The sequence below is a fragment of the Hirundo rustica genome, chromosome 2 (assembly GCF_015227805.2).
Source record: "Hirundo rustica isolate bHirRus1 chromosome 2, bHirRus1.pri.v3, whole genome shotgun sequence".
Classification (NCBI taxonomy): Eukaryota; Metazoa; Chordata; class Aves; order Passeriformes; family Hirundinidae; genus Hirundo; species Hirundo rustica.
Genome location: NC_053451.1, coordinates 103,681,947 through 103,701,758, shown reverse-complemented (window position 1 = coordinate 103,701,758; position 19,812 = coordinate 103,681,947). Strand labels below are relative to the sequence as shown.

The 19,812-nt window shown below is 43.0% G+C and overlaps 1 protein-coding gene across 3 annotated transcripts in view; it reads left to right on the top strand.

The window, feature by feature from the left end:
- Positions 1 to 13,999, top strand: part of SH3KBP1 (SH3 domain containing kinase binding protein 1) — a 211,615-nt gene extending 197,616 nt beyond the window's left edge. For all 3 annotated transcript variants that reach the window (XM_040055024.2, XM_040055023.2, XM_040055022.2), the window contains 5 exons: positions 3,901 to 4,010; positions 6,392 to 6,517; positions 9,523 to 9,794; positions 11,181 to 11,244; positions 13,334 to 13,999. In XM_040055024.2, the coding sequence (XP_039910958.1) occupies positions 3,901 to 4,010; positions 6,392 to 6,517; positions 9,523 to 9,794; positions 11,181 to 11,244; positions 13,334 to 13,375 (614 nt within the window). In that variant the 3' untranslated portion in view covers positions 13,376 to 13,999. The remainder of the gene's footprint in view (positions 1 to 3,900; positions 4,011 to 6,391; positions 6,518 to 9,522; positions 9,795 to 11,180; positions 11,245 to 13,333) is intronic.
- Positions 14,000 to 19,812: the final 5,813 nt, after the last annotated feature.

Here is a 19,812-nt window from a genome sequence, read left to right as displayed (position 1 = left end):
CCACCTCATTAATTACTTCATGGGTTACCAGCTTGATCAGTGAGACAGTAATAATGACAAATGCATCTGTTTAATTGTAGAACAAATATCAACTATTTTTTTAATTAGGGAGTCAATTGATGAGAGCCGTCTCTATGTTCTACGTGTTTAATAGAATCTTCCTTACTCTTTGTTGCAACCAGACAAAGAAAAAGCTGGACCAGTGCAGAGTCCAGGTCTGCTGGATGCTGATGTTGCTGTACTGGCAATTAATGTGGCTGGGAATACTGTAGACTGGACTTTTTCTTTAATGGCATTCCATTTGGGCCCTGCCAGGAAGGCTGTACATTTTGCTTAGTATGTAAATTCAAGCTCCCAATTTCTAATAGCTGCAGAAATACAAACTAAAATCAAATCTCTGCATTTAATGACCTCATAAGTGAGTTTAATATAGTCAGAACTATATATCCTTGCTTTCCACCAGCAAAAAATAATCAAATCACCAGCACGAGTGAGTTACTGAATCCACAGCATATATGAATGCATGGCAGGAGTTTTGTAAGTGGCTCTGTTGCTCATTCTACTAGTTACCAGTTTCTTGGATGGGAATTTTCTTGAATGAATATATCCACAGGTGATGATTGTGGAAGGTGGCGATAGCCTTAGATGCAGAGCAGATTTAGGAGGAAGAACAACATCTAAATAAGGGGGACAAATGGAGAGAAAATGGCACATAAGAGTGCTGAAAGTGGATTTACTCTTTTATTGTTGTACCAAGTGTTGTCTATTACCCTTTAATAGAATTTCATTTAGAGTATCAACTGAATGGCTGTGATTTCACTGGTTTGGCAGCAGATACTACCTGTGGAGCCTTTATAGCCTCTCTTCTACTCCCTTTGAAATTCAGTGCAGGTATAGGCTGCTTTAGTTTATTTTTCTAGCTATCAAAAATGCATTCAGAAGTGGAAAAAATGTAGGATTCCAGATATTTCTTGATAGTAGAAGCTTTGACCATAAATGTTCATCTTTCGTGGTATTTATAAAATGCATGGAGCAAATTATGTCTGCAAATGCTTACGGGTCTCAAGGATGCAAATTCGTACACTTTCTGTTTATCAACACATTTTACAACTTAAACCTGAGTATTTTATTGTTCTGATCAAATACAGAACTCTAGGTACTTACTAGTTCATTTAAGCCAAAGAAACATATTGAATTAATTTATTTCACTGTTTTTTCATTGATTGTTTTCCATATGAGTGTAGATACCTTTTGTAAGAGCAGAGAAAGGAACAGTGGCACTTAGAGAATCACAGAATCTTTAAAGTTGGAAAAGACCTCCAAGATCATTGAGTCTACCCAGCAGAGCCAAGTCCACTACTAAACCATCTCTCTAAGCACCACATTTATGCATTTGCTGAATACCTTGAGGAGCAGTGACTCTACCACTTCCCAGAGCAACCTGTTCCAATGCTTGACCACACTTTCAATGAAGAAAATTTTTTTAGTATCCAGTCTAAATCTCCTCTAACTAAACTTCAAGGCACAACTTCAGGCTGTTTCCTCCTCTCCTGTCACTTGTTACCTGGGATAAAAGACTGACTCCCACCTCACTCAACCTCCTTTCATACTCCTGTGTAGACCACAGAAAGGGAAAATGGAGAGAGGGAAGTCACACACTGCAGCTTTCCTAGGCTGCAAAATAACTTCAGCCAATCTCCTGCCCCCCCCAAAGCAGAAGTCTGCTCTTCCCCTCTTTCAAGTTTTAGCAGCTTGAATCAGTCCTGTGGTACTGGTACTGATTCTTCCTTCAGTGCAAGTATTTGCTTGGGTTGGTACATGCTGTTGAAAAATGAGCTGGATTAAAGCTTGCTCAGCAAAAAAACCCCAAACCAAACCAAAAAACAACAACAACAACAAAACACAACAACAACAACAAAAACCCAGTAAAGTGGGAGAGAGTGGCTGGGGCAAATGGAAGGATTGCATCAGCCTCCACTTCTGCTCATGTGCATGAGTATCACCCATTTAGAGGGGGGTATATATTTTTGATGGTATTACATTTTTGCTGTGCAGTTTAGCAGAGTAACTCAGTAGTGAAAATTAAAATTAGACAATATGTTACTATATTGATTACTGATTTGCTTTGTGATCATAAGTCATTTAGCTATTTTATGGGCCAGCCTCAAACTGGATCTTAATGGAAACCAGCTCTTATGCTTGCTTGCCTTCTTTTTTTCCCGGAAAATAATTTTTTCCTTCTAATTCTCCTCTCCTGAAACCCTGAAGTTCTGTAGGACTCCAGACAGGTTTTGTGCAATCTGCTAAAATCAGCTCATTTTAACTTTCAAACACCCGACGTGTTGAGTACAATTGAGGCTTCAGATTGCCAAAATCCCACTGACAGACTGGGTGGGTGACCTACCTTTGCACAGAGGCTGCAACCGTCAATAAAAAGAGCAATGACAAAAATACATGGCAGAGGACAGTGGGGTCACTGGTTATATATAGGAAGAGTCACTCTAAAAATAGAGTAGCATTTGGAGGTGAATAACCTTAGACTATTTCAGCACTATTGAAAGAGCTCTCTTTTTTTTCTATTTTTTTTTTATCTCTTGGAGATGGAAGGACTTTGCTGAATGAGGAATCTCCATTCCCATTTTACTTTCTAGCTGACAAATTGTGAATACTTGAAATCAATTTAAATGTCCTTCAGTGCATGTAGCTTATTGCACAGGCACATTAATTAATTTTTTTTTTCCATTGTGTAATTTTGTATGATGATTGGTTGCAACACGGCAACAAAACTGGATGTTCAGAAATTCACTGTTCTCTAACAGTATGGAAAATTTAGTGCCTAGTACATAGAACTATTAACTTAAAAGCTATTTTTTCCTACGTGTGCAATGAAAAATAGTCTCTTAATAGTCTCTTAATAATGAATATCATTCCTATATTTGATTGATATCTGAAAGTTATTTTAAAGAACTGTGATTTATCTTGTCTAAAGTACCTCTTGTGTGTTTTCTGACTCCTTCCTGCTCAACATATGCGGTAGGGCATTTTGAAATGAAGGTGAGTGAAACTGATACAACCCATAAAAATAGATGAATGGTATTAAGCCGTTTGATTTATCCATGTAATCATGAGCTGTGGTATTCCTTGAGCCTCCGCATGGGTGTTTCACGTAAACACGTTACCCTGTGGCTGGGTTCAGTAAACACTTCCCCAGAGCTTTTCGCTGGCCATGGGGATGGTTGGAACAGCATTAAGCAGACCTGCTTTCCCTGGACTCTGTACAGCTTCAGGAACCCCTGGGAGCTCTTACCTACCATAGCCTCTGGACTACCGGAGGGAGACAGTGCTCTCACCTGCGCTTCCTGGAAACCATGGTGCCTCCAGCTGCAGGTGTCCGGGAACCTGCAGATCACTTCCAGCTTGATCACTCTCATTCTGCACTCTCTGAGCAATTACTGCAATGCAGAGCTGACAGTACAGTTCCTGAGACAATGTGTGCACAGTCTTATATCTCCAGTTATTCAGGAAAAAAATAAATAAATTACTAACCCCTTCAGTAGCCAGATGGAAATTTTGAAACTGTTTATTCCATGCCATAGAACCCATGATGTCATTTAGCTTTCACTATGCTGAAAACAAAGCCAAAGGCTCCTCTACGCTTTCCCCCTCTGCTTTATTGTGTTTGAGATGGAAGGGTAATTGTACTTGGCAAGGGTTACTGGATTACAGCTGCCTTTGACTTCCAGGTTTTTTCAGTGCCATTGTGGTGGCTAAATATGTGCAGAACACTGTGACACATTGGGGAAAATGGGATTTCATTTCTTTGAAATTAGAAAAAAATGTGATTCTTTCCCTTTGAAGACAATTGCCAGAAAACCAAATCGATTCTATTTTATTTTTAAGACTTGGAAGGTTTTGATTCTGTAATACCAATTGCTGAGAAGCTTAATCATCCAACTACAACCAGACCAAAAGCTACTGGCAGGCGACCACCCTCCCAGTCTCTAACATCTGTAAGTTAATTTTCCTTTTCTTTAAAAACTATTTTTAAAACTATTTTTTCTGAATATCCCCCCCCTCCTACTTGTGTTCCTTGGTGTTTTTACTACTTTTACCCAGCCATTCCTTCACACGTACAATGAGGCAGAGAGATGCAGATCAGGCAAATTACTGTCAAAAGGCTGCCAGTGTTTTGAATTCTGATGTTTAAAACATTCCCTTCCTTCTAAGGTTTATACCCCCTTATTTGGGTGCTGCCAAGTGTTCCTTGCCAGCCATGACTGAGCCCAGAAAAATCCCTCATAAAAATCTTGGGAATAGACTAATTTGTGCAAAGTATTGAGGATTTTGAAAGGGTTTCCCAAAAGAAGCATTTCTCTTGGTTTCTTGCAGACATTTTCCAGATTTTGAGGACATACAGACCATTCAGTCTTCAACAGCTCTCCTTGAGCTATCATGTGTTTCTTCTAACTCAGGTCACAGTTGTAAATACAAGGGTGATTTAAATTTCACTCCCTAATATCTATCTGTAGACAAGTTGGTCTCATAAACAATACTTTGGAAACCACTGCTTAGTTTTTCAATGTCTTCTTCTTTGGGCTTTGGGGTTTGTTTGTTTCCATGCATTATGCGTTCTGGAATATCAGAAGGAGAGCAACTACTGATGGTTACCTGGGTCCGTGTTGCTGAAGAAAAAGCAAAGTGGAAGGAAGCAAAAAGGATTATGGTGAAACTAATGGAACTCAAAAAAAGAGAAAACTTTCAAAATTGACTGCTGTCATTAGTACAGAAATACAAAAGAGCAGTGTAGAGGTTTTCCTTCCCCTGTCACACCTATGAGGAAAGGATCAAGGGGTGGAAAGAACCTTCCCTTTCCACGCCTTTACCAGGACGCCGTGCACAGGGCAGCCCTGCAGCGCCAGCACTGTGCCCTGGCAATGCCTGGGGCTCTGGAGAGCAGCAGGGTGAGACCTGCTCTGAGCAGAGCCACAGCACAGCTGCCCCAGTGATGGAGCGGGGATCCCCATGGCACAGCCACCCCGGTGACAGAGCGGGGATCCCCACGGCACAGCCGCCCCGGTGACAGAGCGGGGATCCCCATGGCACAGCTGCCCCGGTGACGGAGCGGGGATCCCCATGGCACAGCCGCCCCGGTGACGGAGCGGGGATCCCCATGGCACAGCCGCCCCGGTGACGGAGCGGGGATCCCCACGGCACAGCCGCCCCGGTGACGGAGCGGGGATCCCCACGGCACAGCCACCCCAGTGATGGAGCGGGGATCCCCATGGCACAGCCGCCCCGGTGACAGAGCGGGGATCCCCATGGCACAGCCACCCCAGTGATGGAGCGGGGATCCCCATGGCACAGCCGCCCCGGTGACAGAGCGGGGATCCCCATGGCACAGCCACCCCAGTGACGGAGCGGGGATCCCCACGGCACAGCCGCCCCGGTGACGGAGCGGGGATCCCCATGGCACAGCCGCCCCGGTGACAGAGCGGGGATCCCCATGGCACAGCCGCCCCGGTGACGGAGCGGGGATCCCCACGGCACAGCCGCCCCGGTGACGGAGCGGGGATCCCCATGGCACAGCCGCCCCGGTGACAGAGCGGGGATCCCCATGGCACAGCCGCCCCGGTGACGGAGCGGGGATCCCCACGGCACTGCCGCCCCGGTGACAGAGCGGGGATCCCCACAGCACAGCCGCCCCGGTGACAGAGCAGGGATCCCCACAGCACAGCCGCCCCAGTGATGGAGCGGGGATCCCGACGGCACAGCCGCCCCGGTGACAGAGCGGGGATCCCCACAGCACAGCCGCCCCAGTGATGGAGCGGGGATCCCGACGGCACAGCCGCCCCAGTGACAGAGCGTGGACCCCCACGGCACAGCCGCCCCGGTGATGGAGCGGGGATCCCCACGGCACAGCCGCCCCGGTGACAGAGCAGGGATCCCCATGGCACAGCCGCCCAGGTGACGGAGCGGGGATCCCCACGGCACAGCCGCCCCGGTGACAGAGCAGGGATCCCCATGGCACAGCCGCCCCAGTGACGGAGCGGGGATCCCCATGGCACAGCCGCCCCAGTGACAGAGCGGGGATCCCCATGGCACAGCACGCAGTGTCCTGCCTGGGACTGCAGGCTGCTCTCATCTCGTGATACCGTGCAGGGCAAAGCGGTAAATTAATGTTGAATTCAACTCATAAGCGTATCTTACTTCTTGAATGCCTTGAAAGCAGTCTAACTTTGAAAATAAGTTGCAAAAAAGGGGCAGTAGGTGGACAAAGAGTCCTGATTTTAAGTATTGTTACTTTGAAAGTGATAGCTAAAAAAGTTCTTGTGCAATGAAAATATCTGTGCTTTTCTTTCTGTTCTTTCGTGGTGTGTGTTTGTCTACACAGTCATCCCTTTCAAGCCCTGATTTCTTTGACTCACCAAGTCCTGAAGATGAGAAGGAAGAACACGTTTCCATTTCTCACAAAACTCTTGAAGTGTCAAGGAAATCAAGAACTGTTACAATATCACAAGTAAGTTAATTGGAATGCCTCTGCTTAATCTTATCACATGCGTCTTCTTTTTTTAAAGCAGTACTGAAATATTTAAAATTTAATTCAACAGTCACCTGGTAACTGCCCACTTAAAGAAGCTTGAAATGATAAAGTTTACTAAAGATTATTCTGTGCTTGAAAGGCAAGTAGAAGGTGAATTGCACAGGTAAAATGTCTCAAATAACCATACCGTGAAAAAAATCCTTCTTGTGTAAATGCATTTCGCAGAATTAGAGAGGCTGGGAAATAAATTTTAGAAGCAAAGACCCTGTCTTTTTGCAACTTTGAACTGAGATTACATTACAGGAGTCTGTGAGTAGAGTAAATACAACTCTTCGATACACTGTAATAGTACAAGAATTTAAATTTTCAAATATAATCAAATTATTGGTTTTATTTGTGCTATTTAGCACTTTTTATGCTGGTATAATTGTATTCATTTTATAGGCTTGTGCCATTCTTACTGTATATTGGTAGACTACTATAGCGGAATCAAATATTACAAAAGGAGTGTGTAGGTCAGACTTCAAAGGTTGGAACTGTTTTTTTAGTACATAAGGGTACCTTTAATAATAAAAACACTACATTCTAATAGTTTAACAGGTGTTTGAAAGATGAAGTTACGCACTTCTGTGATCAAGTTATAAGGATAATGTTTTGCTATGTAGCTCCCTCTTCTGGGAGCACTTGCACCAAGGAATATTGCTGGGCCAACATTTCTAAGTTATATGACAAAACTGTCGATGTTGTTCCTCTAAAATGAGATGGCTGCTATTAGAAAGCAGCTGCTTGAGGCTTTAATGCTGATGGCCAGTTAAGCTCCAGATTGAGATGCTCAGATCAATGACTCCAGTTGTGCCTTGCTTGCCTGCTCCAGATTTGAACTCAGCCTGAAATCTCTTTTCAGCCTGAAGGAAACTTGCACCTGCTGGTATGTGGGGTTATTATCCATGAAAGATCTGTTTATAGGTACACATTACTCACACCCCACTCTGCTCTGGTGAGACCCCACCTGGAGTGCTACATCCAGCTCTGGGGTCTCCAGCACAGGAGGGACATGGACCTGTTGGAGCAAGTCCAGAGGAGGTCACTGAGATGTTCAGAAGGATAGAGCACCTCTCCTTTGAGGAAAGGCTGAAATAATTGGTTTTGTTCAGCTTGGAAAAGGGAAGGTTTTGAGGTGACCTAATTGTGACCTTCCAGTACCTGAAGTGAGCTGACAAGAAAGATGGAGAGGGACTATTTACAAGAGCATGGAGTGATAGAGGATGATGGAATGGTTTCAAACTGAAAGAGGGTAGGTTTAGATTAGATACTAGGAAAAAAAAATCTTTACTGTGAGGGTGGCAAGGCACTGGAATGGGTGCCAAAACAGAGAAGTGGTGTATGCCCCATCCCTGGAAATGTTTAAGACCAGGCTGGATGGGGCATGGAGCGGCCAGGTCTAGTGAAAGGTGCCCCTTCCCATGGCAGGGAGATTGGAACTAGGTGGCCTTTAATGTCCCTTCCAACCCAGATACACAAGCTAATTGATAAAATGTTGAAAGAATATTACTCAGGTCATTGGGTCAAGTTTTCAAGGCACTACAGTGATTCAGCTTTCTTGTGATTATAATGCCATTTTTATTTATATTTATGGTCAGACTTGGTTTTGTACTTCTTGAATTCAGTATTTTCCCAGATCAGGTTCTTTGCTCATTCACAGTTGTACAGTGGGGAAGACTGTTTTTCGCAGAGCTTGGTGGATCGTGCTCTTCTCTCCCTCTCACAAGTTTTCCTGATTTTAATCTCATCACTAAGTTTTCTCTCAGTTACTTTGTTCAGCTAATGTCACCCTGCCACCCTCTTCAAGTCCTCACTTACAGTGTCTCCTTCCATTTCCATACCATTTATTCTCAGTATTTTGCCCTATTTGCCATTCAACTTCAATATCTCTTTTCCAAAGAGAGTTGGAAGGCTGCCTAGTGCTTTTTCTTCCTCTTGTCCAAATCAGATTTTCAGACATGCTTAGTAGCTGTCATGTAGTGCACACGTAGCACTGCCAAATAACAGTGCAAAGATTCCCCTCGCCATTGTGGTAGCTGCACCTGAACACTGTTCTCTGTATGCACTGAAATAGGTGATCATGTATGGTTGGTAAAATTCAGATTTTCTAATTGTCTAATAAGTGTGAAATGTTATATTACATTATATACATATATTACATTATGTAGCACATATGGGTAGAGGCTTGTCTAATAAGTAGAGCACTGGATCACAGTTAAGGTTTTTAGCTAACCGTATGATTCCAGGCTTATAGGTTAATGGTATGTTTTTCTGTCAAGTTCCTGGAGGAATAAAGAGCTATTGGTAGTTATGTTATTTGATTAACAGACAACAGTACACTACATTTGTTTATTATTAATATTATTAATATTATTAATATTATTAATATATTCTCATTTTGAAGCCATGGCATTTTTTTTCTATATATATCATACCAACAAGCGAGCCTAATGTATATTTTTCTATTTTCATAATGCTAGGGGGGACATGTAATATGTTCTTTAATTTTTGAAAAAATTCGGAAGATTCCTTCAATAGATGGTGGGAAATTTTAAATGTAATTTACAGAAAAATACAACTTGGATTCTTTGCCATGTAGTTTTGTGCTCTGTGGGAGGCATCCATGGATGTAGATATATTCTCACAAACACCTGAGAGAAACACTGAGCATCTGTGCTTGGTTTAATTCTCTGCTAGGTCTGACATCTTGGAAAGGCTGTTGCAGAACTTTTGCATCACAACTAGACCCCCTCTGATGTACACATACAAAGATGAGGACTAACTGCTATATTTATCATCTTTTTGCCAAGACTGTCCACGTTTGACTGTTGGAATTTCAAAGTTACTGAAGAGCTAAATACTAAATGCTTAGCATTGGTTATAGGTTTGATTTTCATAAAGCTTTCTGCAGACATTAAATGTTATTCTTTTTGTTGCAGGTGTCTGATAACAAAACTTCCTTGCCTCCAAAGCCAGGAGGTCTGGCTAGTGGCAGTAATGTACAACCATCACTGTCCCCTTCACCGTCACCTGGATTTCACTCAATTGCTATGGGAACAACAGGCCACAGGTCAAATTCCCCATCCCTGTTTGGTACTGAAGGAAAGCCAAAGACTGAGCACTTGAGCCAAGGTCAGACTGCCCTGGAAGAGCTGAGAACACAAATTAGGGAGCTAAGAACCATCATTGAAACAATGAAAGACCAGCAAAAGTAAGTACTGCAAATCACAGCTGTATGGATCCATTCGTGGGTAGCGTTGGCAGCTTCTGATCGAGTTTGCCTTCACGGATGTTACTCGGCACAGCTGGCCTCTGTTTGTGAGTGATTTTCGTGTGACAGAACGTACTCAGGGGTGAGAATCTCCGCAAAAAAGACCTGCACTGTCCACCAGCGTTTTTTCCCTGTGTCATGACACAAGTAGATGTTTATGGGATGTTAAAAAAGTTAAGTTGCAAGCTATGGGCTGTGAATGTTGTTTTATTTGTCAGACACCATCTAGGAACTCACGTGCATTGATCGTAATAAAAGGGGTGCATTTGTTATAGTTGTAGTACAAATTGCTTCAAGCTCCTGAATTTATTAATTTGTTATTTGACTGTTAGCACATTTTCCCAGGAAGCTCATGTTACAAAAGTAGTAATTGAATTGTGACTAGGTCCTCTGAAGGCCTTTGTGTTTATGGCCCTGAATCTTACTATTTGAATTTTGGGCATCTTTGTTTTCTTTAAATCGCTCATTTCTTAGGAAAAAATGGGGCTGGCATGTAACTTTTGATGTTCCTGAGAATATTTAATGCTTTGGAAGCTAAACCTTCACTTACATTGTCAGTTGTGTGTAGCCCAGGCAGAAAAAAGAAAAGGGCAAGCAGCGTGCAGAGACTGTGGCGGAACAGAGGTGTGCGGAGTTTGGGAGAAGATGCGGGAGGGCATGGTTCAAGCTGGATGTAGCCAGCAAGCCCCACGGCCTCGCCTCTTAGGCTGACCCTGCTCCTCTGCTCTCCCCGGCCCTTCTTGCAAGGGCAGCTTCCACCTACTGGTATCTGTCCTAAGGTGAGATCACTCAGTGGGAACATGAGAACGTGTCTGCTCCTTATCGCTATGTTCCCTTTCCCCACAAAGAAGAATGACAGAAAATCCGTATTTGGGATCGTTAAGTCTTATAAATGAAGTTGAAGGTCACGTTGTATTGCTGGCATAAACAACTTTTAAGTGGCTTAAGTATGTGACAGGATGGGCAGGATTTGTGTTACCCGTTCCTGTAACCCACCAACAGTCAACACATCTGCATTTTGTGTGGAAAAAGGCAACTGGTGCTGGTAGAGTGTTGATACAGGCCAGAGCAAAGCCTGTGGATGCAGGGCTTGTAGGAGGCGTTAGTCATTAGCCATGTGGGATGGGGCGGGTTCTGTCCCATAGTGAGCTTTACTTCTCTCTGCTGTAGCCTAGAGTATACAAGAGTATGCTGACTTCAATTAGATGGTCAGAGGAAAAAAACGTAACTAGCGAAGTGGGGTAAATATGTCTCCGAGAGATAATATTTTGTATTTTACTAGTGTGGTCATTTCCATCCCAAGCTTCTTTTGCATTCTTTTAACAGAAAAGAGATTAAACAGTTGCTCTCTGAGTTGGATGAAGAGAAGAAGATCCGTCTACGATTGCAGGTACTTGAATTATTTTTAATGTTGGGGATGTGTTGGCAGGTTTGATTTAGCCTGACATGGGACATAAAGCTCTGCTAAGATACTTGGATTCCAGTGAATCAAAAGCTACCAATATTTCTGAAAGGAAAATACCTCTTCCCTTCATAGCATTGCAAGTTTGCGTCATATATATTGCAATATTGGGTTTTTACTGAAAAGACTGATAGTTATCCAAAAATTTATCAGCACAAGTAGACAAATTTTTAAAAATTAACCACAATACAAGATTCAAACTATGATTTTTTTATCTCCGTTTTAATTGTTTGATTTTGTCATAAACAAAATCACACCTTTTTAAGTTACTTTCTGCCAAAAGTAAGTCATTTTCTACTTACTTTCTACTTTATATTTTGTAGTAGGCTTGTTTCAGTGTTAATATGCTTGGAATATTATTTCATGTAACAAGATTTTAATGTCTGCTTTACAGACTGACTCAGGTTGTCTTTACTAAAGCACCCTGAGCAATATATAAGAAGGGGCTCTGATTAAGAACCCACTTACTGCTACCATAGTTTTTTACAGTACCTTAGCTCTAGATGTTGTTGTGCTGGCTTAGTCATTTGCCAGGTATCCTGCTGCCCAGCTTGTGGGATTCATGGAGCTTGGCTTTTGCTGAAATCATTACCAGTGCTGCTTTGATGTGGAATGACATTGAAACTGCTTTTTGGGGGTTTTGGAGAGTGATTTAAACAGTGCCATTAACAACGTGCTTTCACTTGGTCAGGCTGATACACTAAAGGGTCATCATAGGCCGCTTGCAACCACAATTATTCTATTCTCATCTATGCTATGCTCTTCTATTCCAGGTACTTCACTAAGTGGTTTGGTGTTGATTATATTTTTATGGTATAGAGCAACTGTACTTTGAACTAGGGATAGAAAGTCAATTTGTAATTTCACTGGACTGTCCTCTCTGTAAATCACTTGGGACATGGCAAAGTGTGGCAGAACTGGGGATCCTCAATGTCTATGCTCCAGGGCTGCCTAAAGGATTTTATGTGTCCAACCAGATAGCCAGATGGCTTCTAACAATACACAATTCTTGTTCAGCTAAAATGGAATTTTATTCAGATAAAACCCAGCACTATTAAAACACTTTTAATAGCTATTTTTTATTTAGTCTAACAGGCCAGACTATTCAGAGTTATCCAGAGATAACTTTACATCTCTATGCTGAGACCTGCCCTGATGGATTTAAAATGATGATCTTACACCTGAATGCTTTTACTCCAGTTCAGATGTTGCTTATAGTGGTAAATGTTCAGATGCTAGCCAAGATGGCATTATTAGCTTTACATGAAGATGAGAGCTAACAAAAAAAAAGTAGCATTAGTTTCAGAGTTCTCTGATAGACATGAAGTAGCACAGCTCTCAGTCCACAAATTAAAGAAGACTGCTTGATGGTGGTGCAGTTGAACACAGGTTGAAATAAGTGAGTTTGAATAAATCTAGGACTCTTGCCTTAGGGTTTTCAGTGTCTGTCAGAGGGACCAAGTGCACAGCTGAGGCTGCTGATGGTTTCAGCCGCATCCTTTTAAGCATGGCTGTACATCCTTCAGAGCCTTGAAGGTGCCTGGACACAGGCTTGATGCTTGTAGAAGGCAACCACCATTCCTACAGCAGGAGCCCTCCCTGCAGGAGAGAGACAACAGGTTTTGTCCCTCAGCTACCTGTCCTTGCTGCCAGCAGTGCAGTTTATTGTGCTGGCTGTAAGTGCAGCTGCTGGTGCATGGACAATGTGCTCATTCTGCAGTAATGCCAGGCAGTGAGCTGTGTGGCCTGTAAAGTTGTAATTTAAAGAGATTGAAAGGCCTTGAAGTAAATTCAGTGACTATATTTTTCATGGTCTGAAGGCAGAAGCTGTGCACGGTCATCTTACACAGTTGAGAAGCACCTTAATTTGTGAAATCTGTGGAAATAGGAGTGGTATAAAACCTGTAGTTGACACTTTTGGACAAGAGGGAACATGCTTTTCAAGTGGCACCAACTGTGCTTCAGTTTGCTAAAGCATCTAATTTAATCAAATACTTTTTCTTCTGTTTGTTTTTAGATGGAAGTTAATGACATAAAGAAAGCTCTTCAATCAAAGTGAATACTTGATAGGTGGAATGTTGCATTATTCTTCATGACTGAGACTCAAATTTATGCCCCAGCCAAAATAACTTTGTGCCAAATGATTTAAGAATTGCCTCAACATCCCTTTATTTGAAGGATTAGCACAACAGTTTTTGATAGCACAACAAAAATACCAACGAGAACAAAATTTCTACCCGAAGCCGTGCTGTGCGGCACCAGTTGTGACTGAAATTGATCTTCTTGTGCTAAAGGCTCTCTACTTCAAGATCCTAGGTGAAATGAAAACTCAGGCAGTTTAGTCCATAGTGGTACTATTTTGATGATATTTTTCCATAAATAAAGTGTATTTCAGATTATCTGTTTACAAGCTTTATGATTTTGACTTTTGGTTTTTAATTGTCTTTTGTCACAGATTTTAAAATGTTTGTACTTCATATAGCCAGGAATGAATGTTAATGTTGGGGCTGGAGGGATTATTTTTGCTTTGAGATCAAACAGCCTACTTTTCATTACGGTTTTAAGTTCTGTTAAATATGCAATTTTATGTCCCTGAATCCCCTACAACTTAAAACATACATTGTGTACAGTAACGTATTTACAAGAAGGAAGCGAACCAACAGAAGTCTGGTCTTTGCAATGATTTGTGCCTTTCTTTGCCACACACTGACTGGAGCTGGTTGAGGCCAGGTCTCCCCATGTAGCTGTCACGCCGACTCCTGTCCGCGGTGTCCGGCGGAGGTCCCCTTGCCAGCGCTCGGCTGCTCGGTCAGGAGAGCGCGGTTGTGCCAGGTGGCAGGACAAAAGGGCACAGCTGAGAGCAGCTTTGCCGAGAGCAGCTGTGGCTTTTCAGCTTTCCTGGTTTGGATTGGCCTCTCCCTCAACCTGAATGTTCATCTCCGCTTGATTTTCATTAGATGATTTAAACACCCACCTCTGTCCCCAATTTTGCACAGAGTGAACAGAATATGCATTATTAAAGCAAAAATAAATAAAAGTAATCTATAAAACATGAATAAAAAGTTGTATTATTTCATGCACAAGGTTCTCTGTCGCGTGAAGTGTTTCATTTGCTGTTGATGTGGTATTGTTTGCTATACAATATTTTACACTTACAGACAGATACACTTCATAGTCCTGCTTTTGCAGCAGGACTTTATTCTCAACATGTTGTTGAACCTGATGCTTACTTCAGTGTCTCTGCTTTCATTCTTTGAAAATTTCACATTCTCCTAGTTGTATTCTTAACTAACCACAGAGTATCTCATGTCTTGTCAGCAATCTCCGTTAAGTTTATAAAGTGTTTAAATAACAGATATTTTTGCATAGCATGGAGTGAGTGGGTAAGTGATGTTGGTGATACTTCCAAGTAACAAACCCTCCCACACAAAGGATCGACTTACCATCCCATCAAGTGCTAGAGCTGGCTCCAGCAGCACACCCTGTATCAGCATGAACCACCCTGCCTGCCAGGAGCTGAGTGAGATGTATGCCGTCGGCTGGTCACATTCACATGTGGCTGGCAGAGTTCCCATAAATTTTTTGATATGCACAAATACCTAGAATACCCACTCCACCATGCCTGAATCTGGCTTTATGGGTCTCAACTGGCAGTACAGAACCTGACTGTTGGGATGATTTTTTCTTCCACAGCATCTGCTTTTTTTGTAACAGTGATGTCTGAGATTTAAAGACTGGGTAGTGAAACTTGAGAAATTTTTTAAAGTCACAATACATTGCTCAATGTACTCAAACAGAAACACTAATAAAATATTTTATCACTGAAATGCTCTTATGTAACACTTCTAAATATCTACATTAAAATATTTTTGCACAAAGAATGAGAGTCCTGCCATAGATTTCCAGCAATAAGGCTTTCTACATCATTTCCATGATTTTGTAAAGGTAGTAGCAGAGTTAGGAGTACAGAAGGAAATTAAGGAATAAGAATTCTTTTTGTAGTTACACATTTGCCATATTTATCCAGAAATTTACTGTTCTGGATTCCCAGTTCCCTGGAAAGAGATACACTTCTGTATCTGTGGTAAAAAAAGAATTAATTCCTGAGCTGTGCCTCAGAAATATATCGGACATCTCAGAAGTGTTCCATCTTTTGAAAATTGAAAGTATGAATATGGAACTAGATTCCAAAAGAGAAAAAATACCTTTTTTTTCCCCTCCTATTGAGATGGTAACTTGTCATTTTATAAATCTAGGAAGTCCAACAAGCCATGCTTTGTAGAAGATGGTTAAATAAGTTTTTGTGAAAATTCTTTGCTTTGCAAGTTGTTTTTTCTGGGCGAGGACACTGTAGAAATACACTCTCTTTTTGCTGCACTTCACTATAATAATACAAAGTATTTCACATAAGCCATGGATTTTCCCTTTCTAAAGAATATCAAATATACATTAAACGTGGATATAAACTGCTGCTTTTAAAAGTGTTTGGCTTTATATTTAATGTAAATCAGAAAATACTGGTGAGGTACAAAGTGATTTTGTTGTGAAAGTGATAAGTATTTTTTGTTTGAAGAGCTGTGTAAAATGATTTTTCATTAATATGCACATACCAGCCCTGTAGCAGACCTCTGTTTATGTGTAGAAGTCAGGTGTGAAATATCGGGCTCACACCTTTGGATGATAATATCCAAATTCTTGATTCAGTAAATTTTTGTTTATTAAGAAAACAGTTTTATGTTCTCTTTTTGTTCTTTCATTTCTAAAAGAAGCAAGTGTTTCTTAATGTGAGATCATAGCATTTAGGACTTTAAAAAAGTTTTATGTGGAAGTAGGATGGCAAATATTGAAGATGTATTTTAAATTTCATCATCTGTGATTTTCTTAATGTATTTGTGAATAAGCAAAAGCTTCAGATGAATTTTTTGTTACGCTGACAGCTCAAAGGACTGAACACAACTCTGTGCAGTGATTTTTATGTGCTAATCTGTGTATGAAATATCCATGAGCGTCACGCTCTGTGACAGCCAGGACTGAAATGTGCAAATATGAAACAAGGTGAGACAGCACCATAAAACACCCTCAGAAGCTGGTGCTCTGCTGAAGTTACAGAGTCCTTTCCCTCCTGTTCTTGTGGAGCTGACTGGGGTGTGAGCAGCCCCGCTGTCCCTGCTCCTTGTCGGGGGCTTACCCTAACATTGAGGTGGTTTTAGGGTTTTTGCTCTTCTGCACAGCTTTGAGCTGAGCCGAAGGAAGAGATGGAGTTCTAGGTTTAGATTTTTCAGTGTTGCATACTTCGTTTATTTTTTCTTATTTTATAATTTTTTCGGAGTCTGACAAGATGTTCGCAGCTGCTTGGATTCCTCACGTCTCCCCCCGAGCTGGGCTGTCCTTATCTTTTATACTAATTACTACGTATTTCTTGTTTACTATTTCTTACTAATGTCTATCACTATTACTAAAAAGGTCATCTTTACTTTGACTTAATCCTCACTAACTACTTTGTGCTACGTCAGTGCAGCAATGGAGTGAGGGAAGGAGAAGGAGAAGAAGAAGAAGGAGACAACGCCCCAGATTCTCCATCTTGTCCCCATTCACTCTAATGCTAGGAACTTAAAACTACTATTTTTTCATTTTGTGATAAGCTAAACTACTATTTCTCACATTCTTGTGGCCTGTAAACCTTCTCTCAGTGTAGGAAGTTTTTCCCATGGACTGAAATCAAAACTAGTGTCTCTCTGAGCTCTGAGCTGGGGTCCCAGACCCCCCTGCCCAGGTTCCTGACCCTCCAGGGCAACCAAAGGAATGCCTTAGACTCTAACAGCTCCTCTCACGCCAGGCTGTCCCGCTGCTTCCCTGCACGCCCGTGCGTGGAGCCCGCGGCACAGAGCTGCTCTGCTGCTGCGGGCACGCCACGGCCTGCCCGAAGTGGCTGTGCTCTCCTTGTGATGTGCCCCATCACAACTGTGCTGGCACTCCCAGCCGCCCTCCGGGGCCTTTATGCCGCAAAGGGACTGCCCTGGGAGCAGGGGGCTGCGGCTGGAGCTTCTGCGGTTCATGGTCCCACAAACACCGAGCACCACGGGCCAAGGAGAGAGCACGGCTGCGTGGGGGAGGTGGGCAGTGCTCCTGCTTGCAGGAATGATCAGCAGTCTCTGCAGGGCCAGGAGGGGCTGAGAGGACTCCAATGTCTGCTGCTCCTCTGAACAAGGACCCTGAGGCTGGGAACTGGACAGAGGCACATTGATGAGGAAAGTGTGAAAGCTGGTGAAGAAGATGATACCTTTCATACGGGAGAGCTGTGGTTCTAAAGCAGGCAGGAATTTTGTTTAAAGTAAAAACAGCTACTTTACAACTTGGCACTGAGGCTTTTCAATTGTGTGTGGGGGTGGCAGTGCCACTGGGTACCAGCAATTCCCCTAGGCTTTGGCAAGGACAAGGTCCTCCAAGCATTGACTTCTGTCCATGGCAATCCTTAAGTTAAAAAGAGCCAGAAGAGGTGGAGCTGAATTCCCCACACAAAACATTGGGTAATTGTATCCATGGTTATTAATACCCCTCAGGCAGAACATAGATTTTGCTTGGCACCTTTTGCCTCAGCTGACTCTGGAGCTGGCCTAGGAATTAGCAGCCGGCTGTGTGTGACCCGGCCCATTCACTCCCAGCTTCCTGCAGCTGCTTCCCTCCTCCTGAGCGGCAGCCTCCCCACTCCAGCCGTCCCCAGCCTTTGGAAAACAACCAACTTCTTTAGGTCACCACACCTGAAGGTGAGAGGGTGCCAGCGCTTCCCAGGCTGGAAAAGAGCAACGGAGGAAGCAAAAGACACCATTTAAATGCCGTCAGGAAGCCGCGGTGCTGTGTGGGTGCCAGGGAACGAGCGGCCTCGGTGCCAGCCGGGAAAGGGCCCTGGGCCATCCTTCCCCTGGGCCATCCTCCCTCCCCTCTGCCTTCCACTCGGGGAGCAGAGGTTACTGCACCCACTCCACACGCTGCTGTTTGCTTCCTACGCCATTCATCCCAGCTGCTGAACAGCAAATATTCTCTTAGCAAAGGGCCCATCAGGCTGCTCTTCACCTCCTCGGGTAACAGCAATGAAGAGTTTAGGATTTTGTGAAAGCACTTCTTGGGTTTATGTTAGAGCTAGTGAAAATTAAGCTGGGCAGCTGTCCCTGCCACAGGATGACCCATTACCTGAGTTCACCCCCTTCTCTGGATGGTTTTCATTGCAAAGGACACACCAAGTAAAGGAGAAAGCTCAATCACACAGTCTGTGCACCATGCTTTTTTTCCTAGCACAGAGCACCAGAGAATAACAGCTAACGCAGGGTAAGAAGAAAAGAAGGTGCAGCTGCATGGAAATTGCTACTGCTAGATAATTTGGCTGCTCTGGATTCAAAGAGCCAAATCTACTGAGCTCAGCCAAATTTACTGTTGGAAGCACTGATGCAGCTATTTAGCAAATAAAAGTACTAGGTAGGGGAAGACATCATGTTAATTTTGAGACCCCAGCAAAAGCAGTGCTGGCTGGAGAAAGCTACCTCATTAATGTCTGGCATGTTTCATGTGGGAGGTGCAGGTTGTTTGTGCCATGATTACACAGTTGTGCCTGGTCTCAGGGGAATGGAAAACTGATGCTCTAACCCGAAGAACCTGCTCACCTCAGAAATAAGCTCTGTAACCTGTGCTTGGGGAGCTCTTAACACAAGAAGGATGTCACATTACTGCAATAACTACAGGGTTCAATATTGGACTTGATCTAATTGAGATATATTAAAGTCAATAAGGCTGATTCAGTCTAAGTGCTGATTCAGAGCTCCCAGATGTCACCAGTGTGCTCTCTCCAGCTGGGTGCAAGTCTGGGGTAAGCACGAATTCTCCTATCCGCATTTTCACTCACTTTCTGTGTGCTCTGACTCAGGTCCCATGCTTCCTCAGCCTTCCCCTGCATAATTATAAAAGCAGCAGTCTCAGACTCTAAATTTCCTCTTGTCCCAAATTTGACACCTTCCTGCTCTAAAATGTATTTCCCAGTACCCTGTGACACAAAGAGGAACTGCCCACCTAAGGACACAGCCCACAACCTCTGCCTAAATGAAGGTGCTCAGGTAAGCTGGTTGCCTTCTGCAGGCTCTGGCTGGACCAAAATGTTGCTGTGCCTTTGTAAACAGAAGCCAAATGAGACTCTCCTCAGGTTGGTTTCATGCTGCAGCAGTGTGTGCGTGTCACATGGAAATCTGCAACCTGTTGGTCTTTCTATTTGGGGGTGTAAAAAAGAGTATCTGATGTTTGTCCTACGTGCCTGTGTGTGCCAAAGTATTCACCTGATTTTCTACTTCTTTGTTGCTGTGTGAATAGCTGAGAACTCTCCAGAGCAATACTGAAATAGTTCACAGTTTTACAATTGGATTTAAACTTCTAGAGGAAACAAGACTATCAGGTAACAAAAAGGATACCTTTTACTACTGCTACTGGAAATCTTACCAAGTCAACTCTTCTCCT